This window comes from Microtus oregoni, unplaced genomic scaffold (assembly GCF_018167655.1).
Source record: "Microtus oregoni isolate MIOR12 unplaced genomic scaffold, Mior012 000026F_ref0000081, whole genome shotgun sequence".
In the NCBI taxonomy this organism is placed as follows: Eukaryota; Metazoa; Chordata; class Mammalia; order Rodentia; family Cricetidae; genus Microtus; species Microtus oregoni.
The window spans coordinates 26,889,190-26,905,624 of NW_024543085.1; the positions used below are offsets into that span (position 1 = coordinate 26,889,190).

General features: G+C 36.9%; 1 protein-coding gene across 2 annotated transcripts in view; it reads left to right on the top strand.

The window, feature by feature from the left end:
* The window catches only part of Mkln1 (muskelin 1), a 123,203-nt gene that overhangs the window by 87,959 nt on the left and 18,809 nt on the right, over positions 1-16,435 (top strand). For both annotated transcript variants that reach the window (XM_041675437.1, XM_041675438.1), the window contains exons 11-13: positions 2,571-2,792; positions 5,785-5,914; positions 15,463-15,610. In XM_041675437.1, coding sequence (XP_041531371.1) covers positions 2,571-2,792; positions 5,785-5,914; positions 15,463-15,610 — 500 coding nt within the window. The remainder of the gene's footprint in view (positions 1-2,570; positions 2,793-5,784; positions 5,915-15,462; positions 15,611-16,435) is intronic.

A 16,435-nucleotide genomic window follows, 5' to 3' on the forward strand; every position in this document is an offset into this window, starting at 1 on the left:
TCTCAGTGTCTTGGCCTCCTGGACCAAATAATTGACAGGGCAAAAACATACTTTCAGTGACCTCCTCACAAGGATCTGCAGGGAGGAGAGCACATTAGACACGGTGCTGAGCAGCAGCAGCAGTGTAGGGAGATTTGCTTTCCTGAAGGTGGATCAGCTCCCACCAGGAGAAATCAGGATTTGGCTTAATATTGCAAAGCCTGAGATGTAAAAGCCCAGAAGACTTTATGCCCTGAACAAATATTAAGTTATGCATTAGGTACTAAGTAACAGGGGATCCTCTAGTTCAATAAAGTATAATTTGTAAAATGTAGAAAAAGAAAATTAGGCCATCTACTGTTTATTGGTCTTTAGGAATTATGTAACCTGAAAGAGTAGAGTAGATAAATAGTTTTCCAGTTTTTAAATCAGTTAGGGTTTTTTGTTTGTTTATTTGTGTTTTTTTGAGACAGGTTCTCATTTTGTAGCCCTAACTGTCCTGAAACTCACTGTGAAGACCAGCAAACTCAAAGACATTTGTCTTAGCCTCCTGAGTGCTGACGTTAAAGGCATGTACCATTACACCCACTAGTCTTTCAAATCGATGTCCAAATTTTTATGAAAATCACCATTTGTCAAAAGTTTTTATGACCATTTTTTAGACATTAAAAACTATAAAACAGAGCCTGGAAATGGCTGAACAGTTAAGAGCATGTGCTACTGTTGCAGAGGATCCACGTTCAGTTTCGAGCCCCATGCCCAATGTCTCACAACTATCTATAACCTCCAGGGGATCTGACACCTTCTTTTGAGCTGCTGGGGCACCTTGTGTACATGTGCAGATGCGCATGCATAGACAGGCACACATATGCATGATTTAAAATAAAGTAAATGCTTAAAGTATAGAATAAAAAATTAAAAATAAAAAATGAAGAACTTTAAACTGGGTAAACAGCATTAAGATGCCGAGAGTGATTAAAATTTGTTGATAATTTACCCTTATTAAGAAATAAACAGACCAAGAGGTGGTGGCACACACCTTTAATCTCAGCACCCAGGAGTCAGAGACAGGCTGATACCTGTGAATTCAAGGCCAGCCTGGTCTACAAAATGAGTTCCAGGATAGCCAAGACTGCTACTCAGAGAAATCCTGTCTCGGAAAAACAAACAAATAAAAAACTATGTCCCTTAGTACAAATAAAGTTATCTCTGTTTCATGTCCTGTGTGCTGGAAGTGTGTAGAAGAATCTTCATGCTGATACTCTGCTCCTCCTGTTTTTTATGAATTAGCAAAATAAAAAAAAATGTTTATATGTAGCCCTGATGACAGTTATGAATGCCACACCAAAAACCACCAAAAGGAAAGAGCAACACCAGGCTATGTAGAGACCTGTTTCAAATTCTCTCTCTCTCTTTGCTAGAATCTTTCTTTCTTTTTTTTATTTTTTGAAGTGCTTTATTTTTTTTTAATTGGCTTTTAAAAATTAAAGAGTGATTCTATGACAAAAGCAGTTTGGTGGAAGAAGAGACTCAGACTTGTAGCAGCTAGTACTGTGCTTCACCGAGAGCACAGCTGTTCTGTGTACCTACCAGATTCTTCAATTTTAAGTACTCCTTGCTTTGATATCTGAGCTCCAACTTGACTTTGAGATAGAATTTGATTGTTACTATTTTCTGACAGTTGTTTCCTTATATGTTGTTTTGTGGAAGGCTATATTTTTACTTTAAGGAGTGTAAAAATCAAGGTTGGCTTGCATTGCATAGCTTAATTCAGTGAAAATTAAATTAATAGAGTAAAAAGAGACAGTTCTTCACCCTATGGTATGGAAGTCAGTCTGGAGGCAAGTTTGCAAATGTCTTTTTGTTTTTGTGGGTTGTTTTGTTTTTTTTTTGTTTTTTGTTTTTTTGGTTTTGAGACAGGGTTTCTGTGTTTTTCTCTGGCTGTTCTGGAACTCATTCTGCAGACAAAGCTGACTGCCCTGGAACTTATTCTGCAGACAAGGCTGACCTTGAATTCTGAGATCCACTTGCTGGGCTTAAAGTTGTGTGACACCACTTCCCGGCTTGTTGCATTATTTTACAATATGAAGAGTTTTATAAAATAATTGTAGAGGTTTGTTTAGCTGAATCATTCTAGTTTGCAGGTTGGGTATCTGCTCTCTTGCCAAACAAGTAACAAGTAAGATACTTCCCTCTAAGGAAGATGGAGAGGAGTGTATGATGACAGTTTATCCTTATATTATATTAGAGTTATAATCAGTGTGCACTGTTAGTAAAACTCAGTATATCATGATTCATCGTTGGCTGTGGTAAAAATCATGTACCATAGCATCAAGAAAACAAAGTTACTTAACTCAGTATATTCATTTTTATTAGGATAAATGAAAATTGAAAAGGTATTTAGAAACCTATCCTCAGTTTCTGAACAATATCATAATATGTGTGTATAATAATTAAGAGATGTATTTAGTATCATTAAGAGGAAAGTTCAGGATTTCTTTGAGGATGTGAAAACATACATACTGATTTCATTTTGGCACATATGACAGGAACAAACTAAAACTGTTTAATCTGTTGCTTTGTTCTCATAGATGTGCATGGACTCAGAAAAACATATGATCTACACCTTTGGTGGTAGAATTTTGACATGTAATGGCAGCGTAGATGACAGCAGAGCTAGTGAACCACAATTCAGTGGTTTGTTTGCGTTCAGCTGCCAGTGTCAAACCTGGAAACTTCTTCGGGAGGACTCCTGTAACGCTGGCCCTGAGGACATCCAGTCTCGAATTGGACATTGCATGCTCTTCCACTCAGTAAGACTATTCTGTGTCTTGTGTACCTTTATAGGAAGACATCAGTAAGAAAGCAAAGTTTTCCACTAGAAATGAACATTAGCAGTGAGCTGTCATCTAGTCATTTCCATCAACCTAGGAACTCCTAAGTGATTGTGACCTTAGATAAAGGTAGACACTCTATTCCCTACTTTACTGGCTACCTAGCTGTTGGGTAGTTAGCTCTCTTTTTTAAGACTTAACCATTTGCAAACTTTTCTTAGCAATTAGGTAGATAATTTTGAAATTACTTTTTTCTGTTGCTACTCTCAATTAATTACATACTGATTATATAGAATTAGAACAAGAGTTTACTGACAAAAACAAAAAAAAATCTTCCTTAGCTTTTTGAAGTAGGTGATCCTTCTTTCTGTGAACAAAGTATTAGAACACATGTTATATAACTTGCGTGTTTTAAAATGTTCTTTATATGAAGTACAAAGGAGATAATAGTGAATTTCAGTGTACATATCTGTCAGTTTGATCAGTAAACTGTCTGTATTTTTAATATATCTCCTTTAATTATATTCCCTATTATTTTTAGAGCTTATTACATTTTATTATGCAGGAAGACCTCAGCTAAGATGTCGTTATTTAGCAGATCTTTCATATCTTTGAGCTATGCATCCACATATTCAAGCAACCATGAACTAAAAATATTTTTTAAATTTTTTTGTCTCCACTGAACGTGTATAGACTTTTTAAAAAACCCTTTATTTACTAAAAACTGCTCTCATGTCCTACAGTCTATACTAGGTATTAAAAGTAATGTAGATATGATTTAAAGTACATTAAAAGGATATGTATATGTTATGTACAAATCCTAAGGGATTTTGGGGTCACCCAATTTGTGAATCAGTATGAGGACCTGTGCTGATACTGAGGGACAATTGCACCTATAAATGATACTAGAGTGTATGACAGACAGATACAAACTTTTAAAAATGGTGTTACTATTATCATACTCATCATAGTCGAGCAGTTTATTAATATTATATAATGCTGGTCTGCATTCATATTGTTCTCCTTTTCAGAACTGGCTTGTTCAGATCCAGACCAGGGTACACCTGTACACTGCAGTGTGCCCTTCTTTGCTCCACACTCTCCTCACTCTGAGTTTTTAAACATCTGCAATGTTTTCTATTCTAACTTCTCTGATTGCATTATTTGGTGTGGTTCTCTATCATATTTTTTATAAACTAGTCATTTCTATATGGAGGCTTGATTTATAGTCGCTATCCTTTCGGGGAAGCCAGGAAGAGACACTTTACCACTACTCTGGCTGATCGTAGGGTGTCAGGAGGCATCTAATGATGTCATGTTTCTTGTATATATTAATGAGTTTAGGAATTATTAGTTTGAGTGATCAATTACGAAATTTCCTGTAACCTTTACCTATTGATATTCAATGGGTATTCATTGTCTAGATTTCATTAGTTATCGCAAAATGGTGATTTTTCTGATTTAACTGTAATTTTGGGGGGGGGGTTGATTATTTTGATTTTTGGTTTTTTGAGACAGGGTTTCTCTGTGGACAGCCCTAGCTCTCCTAGAACTAGTTCTTGTAGACCAGGCTATCCTTGAACTCACAGAGATCTACCTGCCTCTGCCTCCTCAGTGCTGGGCTTAAAGGTATGTGGCTATTTTTGTGTTTTGTTTTGTTTTTTTTTAAAGAACAACAAAACATCCTCTTTATGTCATGACTTGTTTGGTTATTCTAAAATGAAACCATATGATTCTTGGGCCAGGTCTAATGATGCACACTTGTGATCCCAGCACCTTGGAGACTAAGACAGGCAGACCATGAGTTTGAGATCAACCTGGGCTATGCACAGCAAGTTCAAGGCCAGAAACACATAGAAAAACCTTGTCTTAAAAAAACTAAATGAATTGTTGGGTGTGGTTGTACATGCCTTTAATATGAACAGAGGCAGTGGTAACCTCTGTGATTTTGAGGCCACCCAGGTCAGCCAGAGCTTTGTAGTGAGACTCTATCTCAAATAGATATCTGATTGTTTTGTTGATTTGCATGTTAATGAATTCAGTTTCCAAAGTTAACCAATGAGGTAGTAAAAAGCATTGTAATTATGAGCTCATGAATTTTTATATACATCACACTTTAAATTCCGTGCTGTCATTTTTAGGGTCTTCTACACACACACACACACACACACACACACACACACACACATTTGTTTTTTGCTAAAACAAAGGACAAATCATGAGCTCTCACTGGTAAATCTAATTCAAATTAAGTTTGTTTTTTTTTTCTTACTCACTTTGGTTTTTGTACTTGTTTATCTTTTAAGGCCGAAGTCTTATTTGTATTACATTACTTGTTTCATCTGTGAAAGTTTTTCGGTTGTCAAAGCTAACAGCAAAATCACTAGTATTTGCAAAATTAAAATTGCTTTCAGTTTAATTTTTAATTTAGTACTTAGGCTATAAGGATATATTATCAAAAAACTGAACTAAAAATTAGTATTATACTTCTGATTGTGGTGAGAATTCTGTTTATACATAAAGTCATAGCTTTATATATAGATAGTTTTTTTCATTTTTGCTTGTTTTTAAATTCAGTATTCTAAAAAAATATATATGGTTATAAAATATAACTAAGTCAAGGTACTTTTATAGATAGCTCTGTGTTTTATTTCAAGCACAAGAAGGCTTGTCCTTCATTATGTTTTGATTTATCCAATGAAATTTCTTGCTTGCTTGCTTATGCTCCCTTTTGCTCTCTGACAGTCCTACTTGCTGTCTGTCCTAATAGGTGGTGTGCAGGGCCTCTGCAGTGCCAGTTGTGGCATGAAGAGAGCTGCCTCTCCTCATCCAAGCAAGGGAAGGTTATGTGGGATCTCTTAGGAACTACTGTTAAGAGAGCTGGAAAGTTGGAAAGATCATTCTGAATTCTTCATTGGAATGACAACTCCCCTTTTTCCTTTTTTTTTTTTTTTTTGTTTTGTTTTTGTAGAAAAATCGTTGCCTATATGTCTTTGGTGGCCAGCGATCTAAGACCTATTTGAATGATTTCTTTAGTTATGATGTGGACTCTGATCATGTAGACATAATTTCAGACGGCACCAAGAAAGACTCTGGAATGGGTAAGAATATAGAATATCTCTCTCGTGCTCTAAATGCTTTTTTTTTTTTCTTAACAGGGTTTCTGTGTAGCTTTGGAGCCTGTCCTGAAACTAGCTCTATAGACCAGGCTGGCCTCAAACTTACAGAGATCTCTGCTTCCCAAGTGTTGGAATTAAAGGCGTGCGCCACCACTGCCTGGTACTCTAACTACTTTTTATAGAAAAGTGATGTCCATTTTCTTCTCTTTCTAACCGTCCTTCATACTTTCTTTACTTCTTTAATTGAAATAATTCTGAATAAGAGGAATAAAACTCTCTAATTTCATTTGTTTAAAAATATGGGATTTACTATTTCTTTTAAGCAGAAATACAAGTTTCTGAAGTTAACGCGTGTGTGTGTGAAAGAGAGAGAGAGTCAGAAAGAGAGAGAGAGATCAATCTTAAGAAGTATTCTGCGTTTGCTGATGCTGTCTACTTGTTTTCACTGCAGCGAGCTATAGATGAAGCATCAGCATAGTGGAGTCTGCTGTTCTGAGGGAGTTTTCATGCAGTCCATTATACCTGCAAGCTTACAAGATGGTCATCTAAGTAGCTGATCTCCTGCTACTAAGGTGGCTCTTTACTAAGCTCATGCACATTGCCCTGGCATGGCTAGTAAGACACCGTACTTACTGTTTTTAAAAGTCTTATTTTGATCCTTTTCAATGAGCCAACACAGTAATTGCTTTACCAGTGAATACTATATAGAAGAGTCGATTTGATTAAGGCCCAGTTTGGCACTGGGGTTAGAAATTAGATCAGCTTGCTTTTCATTTTAGCTGCCATTTATAAAAAAGATCCTTTTATCAATGGTGCTTTTACAAAATACATTTTTAAATACTTGTGTCAGAGCAGCGGAGGTAACTGTGTCAGTAAAGTGCTGTTGCACAAGCGTGAGGAGCCCAGTTCAGATCCCCAGCACCCATTCAAAAGCCAGACATGGTTGTGTGTGTCTGTAAGCCCAGTGCTGGGGAATAGAACACGCAGGTCATTGGGGCTTGCTGATCAGCCAGTCCAGCTGCATCAGAAAACTAGTAAGTTAGAGAACAGTAGAAGAAAAGGCACAGTGTTGAGCTCTGGCCTCCACGGGCACTAAAACAGACGTCCACCACTCACCACCCCCAACACACATATAGCCACAAATACATATGTTGTAGGTATCATTTATTTATAAGCAGTATTTTGAGTAAGCCTCTTCTTTTAATTAAAGTAGTTATTTACAACTTTGTTATCCTTAGTCACAGTTATGACTGGCAAAGTTGTGGCAGTTCTTTTTGTTGTTGTCATAATTAGAAAAGTAATGATCTTATGGTAGAGAATCTAAAACAACACCAAAAACAAGCCAGAATGATACCAAAAAAATCTTAATCATCCAGAGATAATATTGACATTTGATGCATCTCAGACTCCTTTAAGAGGGTATTTGTATCAAATTTTATTTCAGATATTTTAAATTTTATATTTCATTTTTGTGGTATTTTTTTCTTTATCATAGTTTTCTTGCTGAACTAAAAGTAACAGAAAGGCCAGTTACCTCATTCATTAGTCACTGCCCCAGCCAATTCTTCCAAAATCAGAGCTACAGTTCTGCTGTGCATTGTTTGAGTTTATAATTGGTTTATAGGGAATTAACCACACAAAACAAACAAATCCATTGATTAATTTAATAATATTTATTGATTATTTACTAGCATTTAAGGTATATAGACCCTCTCTCCTCAAATATTCTCTTGTCTTCTATTTACCAAGGATTTTTCTAGGCACTAAGGATCCATATGTAGACTCTGGGGATTAAGCTAATTCAAAAAGCTCATACTCCAGTGAAGGTGACCTACAGTCGCATTCTGAGCACTGCGGAGAGAAGTTGGAGGCTGTTGTAATGAGAAGCATGAGAGTGTCATTTAGATAAAGGAGTTTGGGAACCATCTCTGCAGAGGGACTGGAGATGATAGAGAGTTAGGAAGAACCACCCATACAAAGGACTGGAGATGATAGAGAATTAGGAAGAACCACCCATACAAAGGTTTTCCCCCTAAATCAAGTTATTGAAGTGTTTATTTTCTGGGTCTAGATTTGATGTCTTTTGAAGATATCAGTCTTGTTTAATAATATATTTCCAAGTGGCTGATTTTTACAGTAATCCTAGGAGTTTCATTGCTCAAAAAGCTCCAATGTGTGCACATGTTTACATTGTTTACTGAGAAGTTTTCTGGCAGTGTTGAACATCTGCTTTGTACAAGCTGGAAAATGCTACTAAAACTCTTACAGAGTTATACTTGAATTGAAGAATATAATGGCTCAATTGACCTATCAGAGTTCAACTGAAATTACGTTTTTGCTTTTTTTTTTTTGTCTGCCCTCATCTATACCTCTCCTTTCCTTTTCCTTCCTTCCTGTTCCCTTTCTCATTCTTTCCCTTTCTGCTTTCCCTCTTTCTCTCTTAGAGGGTTTGAGTACCTGGCAGGGATTGAGAGCCTCAGTCTAGTGCTCAGGTCCTATTTCAGTTCTTATCAGGTAGGCTTACCTAGTACCTCAGACTGTGCATATACACTTGTAAATTGCCAGGATTAATTTGAAGAAAAGTGGTGGCCTACTCACAGCCTCTCTGAGTAGAGGCGGACTGACTCTCTACTTGGCTGGTACTGTTGAGTATCTCAGTTTTCTCCAGAAGGTGTCCTCACCACCCTCAGGTGGCATTGATTCAACCAGTAACCTCAGTTTTGTAGCATGTCTCTGCCCGTTGTCACTTTATTCTGTACTAATCTGAGATGTCTCACCCATTTGCCCTTTGTCTTCTTCTCCCCATCTGCCTTCCTCTTCCCAGCCCATTCTCTACTGCATGACTCATGAAGGACAGAACCATAGGCCTAACGTTTAATTTGTAGATGATTTTTTATCATTTACCAGGTACCAAACGACAAACTAGGCACTAGGAATACAAGTATGAGTATGGGCTTTGTCTTTATACGCCCTTTTTGTTCATGGAAAAGACAAGTAAGTTGATCTGACTTTTTGATTAGAGCTAATTCTGATAAGAAGAATCTTTATAAACAGCCTGCCTGCATGATGGGCTGAAGCTTGGCCCCGCAGCCCTGTACTGCTTGTTTCATCAGGACTAAGTAGTACCTTTAGAGATAACATGCGTTTTCTTGTGTTTGAACTTCTACCATGCTATTTCCCCGGTTTTTCTATCTTACCTCTAAAATCTAATTTTGGTCACCTCTCATATTTTACCTTGTAGATTTTGGTCTCTTGAAATTCTTTCCTAACATCTCAAGATAGTTTAGGGACTAAAGCATGTGGTTCTGACCTTAATTGCTAACACTATTACAGATGCAATCTTGACTCTGCATTTCAGAGGTATTACGAAACTCTGGGGGAAGGACACATCCATAAATCTCCTTTTAAAATATCCTGCACAAAGTTATTCAGAAAAGCTCACATCAGGAAGTATTGTGTTTGCATAGAATTATTTTTACCTTACTTTAATCAGTGTACACTTAAATTTTATTTTATCTTACTAGGGCACTACTTATCTTTTAAGGCACTAAAAATTTTTTAGTAATGAAGTGGAACACTATTGAATTTCTCACATTATTAAATGTTCCTAGAAAATACCCATTATTTAGATATTTGGTAATGTATTAAACCATTCCAGTGCTTATTAGCTGGGTTTTTTTTTTTGAAGTTTTTATATTTCAGTTAATTACTGTAATTTGAAATAGACTTAATATATAATTATAAGTTTGTATTTCACTCATGTGGGTTATTTGATTAAGACTACATTTACAATGTGAGTTTTACATTATATTGTTTGAAATCACAGAGCAGAATTTTTATCAGTTGAGATCCCCATTTAGAGATAGTTTATCTCTTATAGCAAAATTGCTGCTTTCTGTTGATGTTTTTCATGTGTCAAGCACTGTAAGATCTCCAGCCATTGCTCTTTATAATTATTTAAATATATTATCTTAGATTTAACATCAACATCTAGAAAGACAAATCTTTTTATTTTCTAACTTGGCTCAGTTTTTTATTTTCTAACTTGTGTATAACAGTTTTGCTCTTCCCTTAGAAGAAAATTATAATTTAAATTAGCGGATGGTAGTTGCTTAGAAAGAAGGAGATTTTTTAGCTTTGTGTTTTTAACATCAAAATTCAGTATGCTAAAAGTTGGTCTCTTTCTATGTTGCCTTTGGCATTAGTGCTGTGAGCACAAGCAGTTTAGCATACTTCTCACATGTAAGTTCTGTGTTTACCAGCATTTGAGAATTATGTTTAGAAGATAATTTGTCACCTGCTTAGCTTTATAAATTGCTGTAGAGCATCTGTGTTAGAGCGCTTCTGTTTGGTTGAGGCCAGCATTGTATGTGAAGCCTTCCCGATGTTGCAGATGCATTGTTGATGCAGAGCTCCTAGGGTCTCATCCCGCTAATGTAGTAGATTCCTGTTTACTTGTTTTAGTTTTTAAATTATGTCTCTTCTGCCTTCCCATACTTGCCACTCTTTATTCCATGTGTTCTAGCTATTGTAGCAAATTGATGTATTTGATACAGTAAATTGAATCAAAAGACTTGGTCTCTCTTCATCTAGGTCTTCACCATTAGCAAAATTGTATAACTTCTCTGGACCTTATTATCCATCTGAAAATGAGAGGGTTGACCCACCTGAGCTCAGAGTTTCATCCATCCCTGAAAGTATTAGATTTCACCCTTTTTTTCTATTATACCAGGGTGGTATGAATAATGTCTGCAATGTCTTGGTTTTCTATCAGTTTACTTTCATGGAAACCTTAAAAGCAAAATTATCCTTTAATTTTCCCCATGGGACTGTGTTTATTATGCTTATTGACATTAAAGAAAGTAAAAAGATGAAAGAAGGTGCTTTGGATTTGCCCCTTTCACATTATTCCAATCAGCAGGACCAAGTTTGGCAGTACAGAGACTCCCAGCTAATGACCTGTTATTCTTAATATTAATTACTAAGCTGGAATGATAATTTTTCTTGTTCCATTTTTGAGACAGGGTCTTATGTAGCCCAGACTGGCCTCTAACTGGCCATGTAGTGGAGAATTTTGATCCTTTTACCTAACCTCCCAAGTGTTAGAATTACACTACAATACCTAGTTTATGGAGTACTGGGGATTGACCACATGGCACACATACAAACATAGATGCATGCAAAACACTCATACAGATAAAATAAAAATGTCTTTGTGAAAAAAATAATAATTCACACTGTTATTGCCTATTTAGAAGCCATTGTCCCTTTTCCTTTTTATTGTTTTCTTTAATGGCACAGTATCAGTACCAGGGATGAATCGTAGTCACAACCTGCCATCATTAGCCTTTCACAGATTATGTCACTTTACTGTGTCAGTTCTGGCTAGCCACCCATGGCAGTGTTGTATGGTATTTAGAAAATGTCCTTTCTAATGACAATAGAGAGGTGCTGAAGGAGTCCACTCCATCTCTTAAATGCTCTTTGTAAGTATGTGACACTTAGAGCTGGAGCTAGCAACTTTGAGGAAAGATGGGCAGACCAAGAACATTGCAGAGGTGTGAATTTAACATTATAAGTTAGTTGATGTGTTAGGACAGTCCTGGAGTTGGCACAGGTTACTTGGGTTTCTAACAGAGAAACCATAGAGAGCTGTCTTGTTTCATGTTTCTTCAGTTGTGAAATTGTTCTTTGCCTATGTTTTAGCTAAAGAAATTAGTAATGAGTATGTTCTTTGGACCATGAAGCAAAATAAAGGTGATACTAGTTCATTAATTAATAGCATAAATTTCTTCAGAAAATGAAAGAACTTCAAAAATATTTTCTTTCACTTCCCCCCATCCCCTGTTGTCTTGTAAGTAGAAAATTCTGGCATCCCTGCTTATCTTCTGGTCAAACCAAGGAAGGAGAAACAAATAACATTCAGACTCTCACTACTTTTGACTTCTTTTATTAGTCCTGTTTTAAGTTTAAAGATGCTTGTTTGTTTGTTTTTTGATTTTTCGAGACAGGGTTTCTCTGTGGCTTTGGAGCCTGTCCTGGAACTAGCTCTGTAGACCAGGCTGGTCTCAAACTCACAGAGATCCGCCTGCCTCTGCCTCCCGAGTGCTGGGATTAAAAGAAAAATATGGACGGAAGTTTCTGTCCTGCCAGGTCTTTCAGCTGTTCAGTCCCAAAGAAACACACAGAAGCTTATATTAATTATAAACTGTTTGGTCTATTAGCTCAGGCTTGTTATTAATTAGCTCTTTCAACCTAATTTAACCCATAATTCTTGTTCACATTTAGCACATGACTTGGTACCTACTTTCAATGAGGCAGTTTCATTTTGCTTTCTCAGCATCTGGCTGGTGACTATCTCTGCCTTTCCTCTTCTCAGAATTCTCTTAGTCTGATTGTCCCATCTATACTTCCTGCCTGGCTGTTGGCCAATCAGTGTTTTATTAAGCCAATACGAGTGACAAGTCTTTACAGTGTACAAAAGCGTTATCCCACAGCAGGAAATTTGAAGCATTATTGTAATTTTTAGACAGACCAAAAATAACAGACTGGCACATATTTGCTGTATAATTCCTGTTTTCAGACAAGTGTGTGTTCAGAAAGTGTGTGGAATTAATTTGTGATCTCAGGCAAGTGTACATTCAGAATGTGTGCAGTATTGTGATCTCAGACAAGCGTGCATTCAGTATTGTGATCTCATTTACTTATCTGCTTGATTCATTTCTTTCTGTGAGTCAGGGTGTAGAGACTGGTGAAAGTTTCTGGCATTTGGTCAAGCTTTTTAAAAGCAGTTGAAATGAAGAGCATTTTAAATCACATGTATTGCCGGGCGGTGGTGGCGCACGCCTTTAATCCCAGCACTTGGGAGGCAGAGGCAGGCGGATCTCTGTGAGTTCGAGACCAGCCTGGTCTACAAGAGCTAGTTCCAGGACAGGCTCCAAAACCACAGAGAAACCCTGTCTCGAAAAACCAAAAATCAATCAATCAATCAATCAATCAATCACATGTATTACAAATCTCTTATATCCCCCACACACTGCCCCTGCCACCTCTTAAAAACTATTAAAGTAAAAATACAGCCTTGTTTTCTTCTTGGGAAGAAATAATACAGAAGACCAGATTAATAGTTATGGAATGTTAGGATAAAATACTCTTTTTTTTTAACCTTTGGTTCTTTTGGAGTTTTGATTTTTATTCAGTCCAGTTTTTAGTTTTATTGTTATAAAAATGGTGCATTAATTAATAAAGGAGGGTTCAAAGAATGTAGGATGTTTTGGTACAAAGCATTATTGCCAGAGTAGCTAGCATAATCTGCTAATTTCTTTACCCAAATTCAACCGAGGAGTAAAAACGCAGGAGAGGCAAGTGGAGTCTAAAAATGTAGTCTAAGTGATCCAAAGTATCTCTCTCCGAATTGCTTTGAATTATTAATTCTTGTCCCCTCCTTATAGAAGCACATAGCAGTAGCCCATTCATTGTCAGAATCCAAAGAGCATCATTGTGCAGTGCAGGTGACTTTGCTACTGTTCTGTTGCCTTGGCAAGATACCATGACCAAGGCAACTTACAAAAGAGTTTAATTTGGGATTCATATTTCCAGAAGATTAGACCCCATGACCATTATGGCAGGGAACCTAGCATTAGGCAGCTAAGAATGGCACTAGAGCAGTAGCTGAGAGCTTACATCTGGACCATAAACGGGAAGCAGGGACAGAGATACTGGGTGACCCCCAGAAACACTCTTCTTCCAACAAGTTCACACCTCCCAGTCCTTCCCAAAAAATTCTACCAACTAGAATGAAGCATTCTCATTCAGATGACCACAGCAGGAACGCGGGTCATTTCTTCTACTTTGTCTCTTTCAGTGACTGGCTCCTGTTTTATTCCCCCAAAAGGTTGAAAAAATGTTGAATCCTCATGTAGGAATTTGTTAGTACACAGAAGTGGTTGACGTTTTTTTTGTGGATAGACTTCACTCTGTTACATGGAGCTGGGCCCCTTGTTTGTCCCGGTTAGCTTACACCCAAAATAACCACACAGAAACTGTATTCATTAAAACACTGCTTGGCCATTAGCTCTAACTTCTTATTGGCTAACTCTTACATCTTAATTTAACTCATTTCTATTAATCTATGTATTGCCACATGGCTGTGGCTTACCGGAAAGATTCCAACCAGTGTCCTTTTCAGACAGAAAATCCATGGAGTCTCTCACTCTGCCCTTCTTACCAGCATTCAGTTCTGTCTTCTCTATCAGGCCCAAAGCAGTTTCTTTATTCATTAAAGCAACACATGAACAGAAGAACCTCCTACACCATCACTCCTTTATGGCTCTTCTCTTGTTTTCCATAAACTCACTGATACTGGTTCAGTTATGGCCTCTGACTTTATCTTATCCAAAAGAATATATTGCTCATTCTCTGAAAAACAGTATCTCCTCACAGACCAACATGAATAGACACTAGAGGACTATTGCTGTCTCAAAAGAAATCAATAAATTCACAACATATGTAATCAAAACTAAAGTATATGAACCATGAGTCTAAAGAAAACATGGTCAGAACTTCCACATTCAGTAATTTTCCCAAATGAAGAGCACAATCAGAAGCATCTATTAAATGTTGTATAGGTCTTTTAGAAAACATGCATGGAATTGTTTTATTGTCTTTAAACATGTAACTTTAGAAGAAAAGTGATAGTGTAAATATTAGGGGAGGTGATAAATAACATAACCACAAATATGACCACAGCAAAACTGAGAGACTACAAACATTTTGTTGACCTTGTAATCAATGAGGGCAAGATTCTGCAAGGAGAAATAATGTGTGTAGTGAGTGTATTAAGTACTTTAAAAGCCAGTCCTGGCAACAGCCCTCTACCTCGCCTCAACCCTAGTCTTGATCTTTAATTCCCGAGTGCTAGGATTATAGGGGTGTATGTTACCTTGCCTGCATAAAATGTGTTGTATCATGGTTTCGATTTATACTTCTTAAGGACTAATGATATTGAGTACTATTTACTGTGCTTATTGACCAATTCTGTGTATTCTTGGAAATGTTTTACCTGTTTTAAAATTAAGAAAGAGTTATAAATTATTTACCTTGTACACAAGTCTTTTAGATGTATGACGTACAATTCTTTGCTCACACTATGTAAGTTGTCTTTTTATTTTTAAAGTTGTTTGCAACTCTCGTTCTGGTGCTTGCTCTTGTGCACATATTCACACTTGCATGTTCTCTTTCTCCATCCCTCTCTCCCCCTCCTCATTCCTTCTCCCCCCACCACTTCCTATTTGTGTGTGTGTTATATATATGTTCTACTTTAGACACCAAGAATCAAGTACTGAACAAAGCAACCTCTACCTTTATGTCACTCACATTCTAGAGCAGAAAGGAGGCTGTACACATGTTGTTTAATACAAAAGGCTGTGGGGGTATGTTAAAAAATAAATGCAGTGGGTATATAGAACAAAATGAAGATCTGCTGTTTATTGTAAATATTGTAAAAATTTATGTATTCCTTCCATTTTTAGTACCAATGACAGGATTCACACAGAGAGCAACTATTGATCCAGAACTGAATGAAATACATGTCTTATCCGGACTTAGCAAAGACAAAGAAAAAAGGGAAGAGAATGTCAGAAATTCATTCTGGATTTATGACATTGTGAGGAATAGCTGGTAAGGACTCCTGTCTGTGCTGAAATTCCAGTAATATGTAGATGAAGTTGGTTTATTTAAATATGAGCAGAATGGGAGCAATGTATTAATTCATGATATTGAAAGAATATTAAGTTTTGTGACATATTTTGAGACAAACTTACTATATAGTCTCAGCTGGCCTTGGACACATGGTTTCCTTGCTTATGCTTGGGATTATAGTTGTGAGCCACCCCACCTGGCCTAAAATATCAGTAATGTAAAGAAATCAGTGTCGTTGATAAGATCAGTACTTGTGTATACAGTAACATTAAATGAGTGGGATTTACTCTGTTGTTCACTTTATACTTCCTGTCCTGGGGCTTTAAAGAGTTGTATTTTGCTGTAAGTTACCACCAAGTAGCTAGGTAAAGTTGAAACTTATGTTCTGCTAACATCTCCATGTGCTAGTGCTGCTGAAGGGTAGGTTTGACTTAGTATTCCTAAGCCAAGGCTTGTCTCAGAGCATCTGGCAGAGCAGATGCTGCCTGTTCTGCTTGGGAAACAGTTGCAGAAGATCCAGCTCTCGTACTCAGTGACAACAGAAACACTTCCAAGAACCAGCTCCATTTTCTATGACAATATGCTCAGCTACTGTGAGATCTGTTGTTTTCTGAGTAAGACATTTTGTTTGCATTCAGAATGAGAATGTGCTTGAGTCTTCTGCTGTGAGTACACAGTAAAACACACCTTCACTTTTAGCTCTTCGTGTATACAATTCCTGTTTCCAGGCACAAGATAGCTTCTTCTGAAGTGAGCTATTTTGAAATGTCAGAACTAGTTCTAACAAGTACATGTCCCTTTATG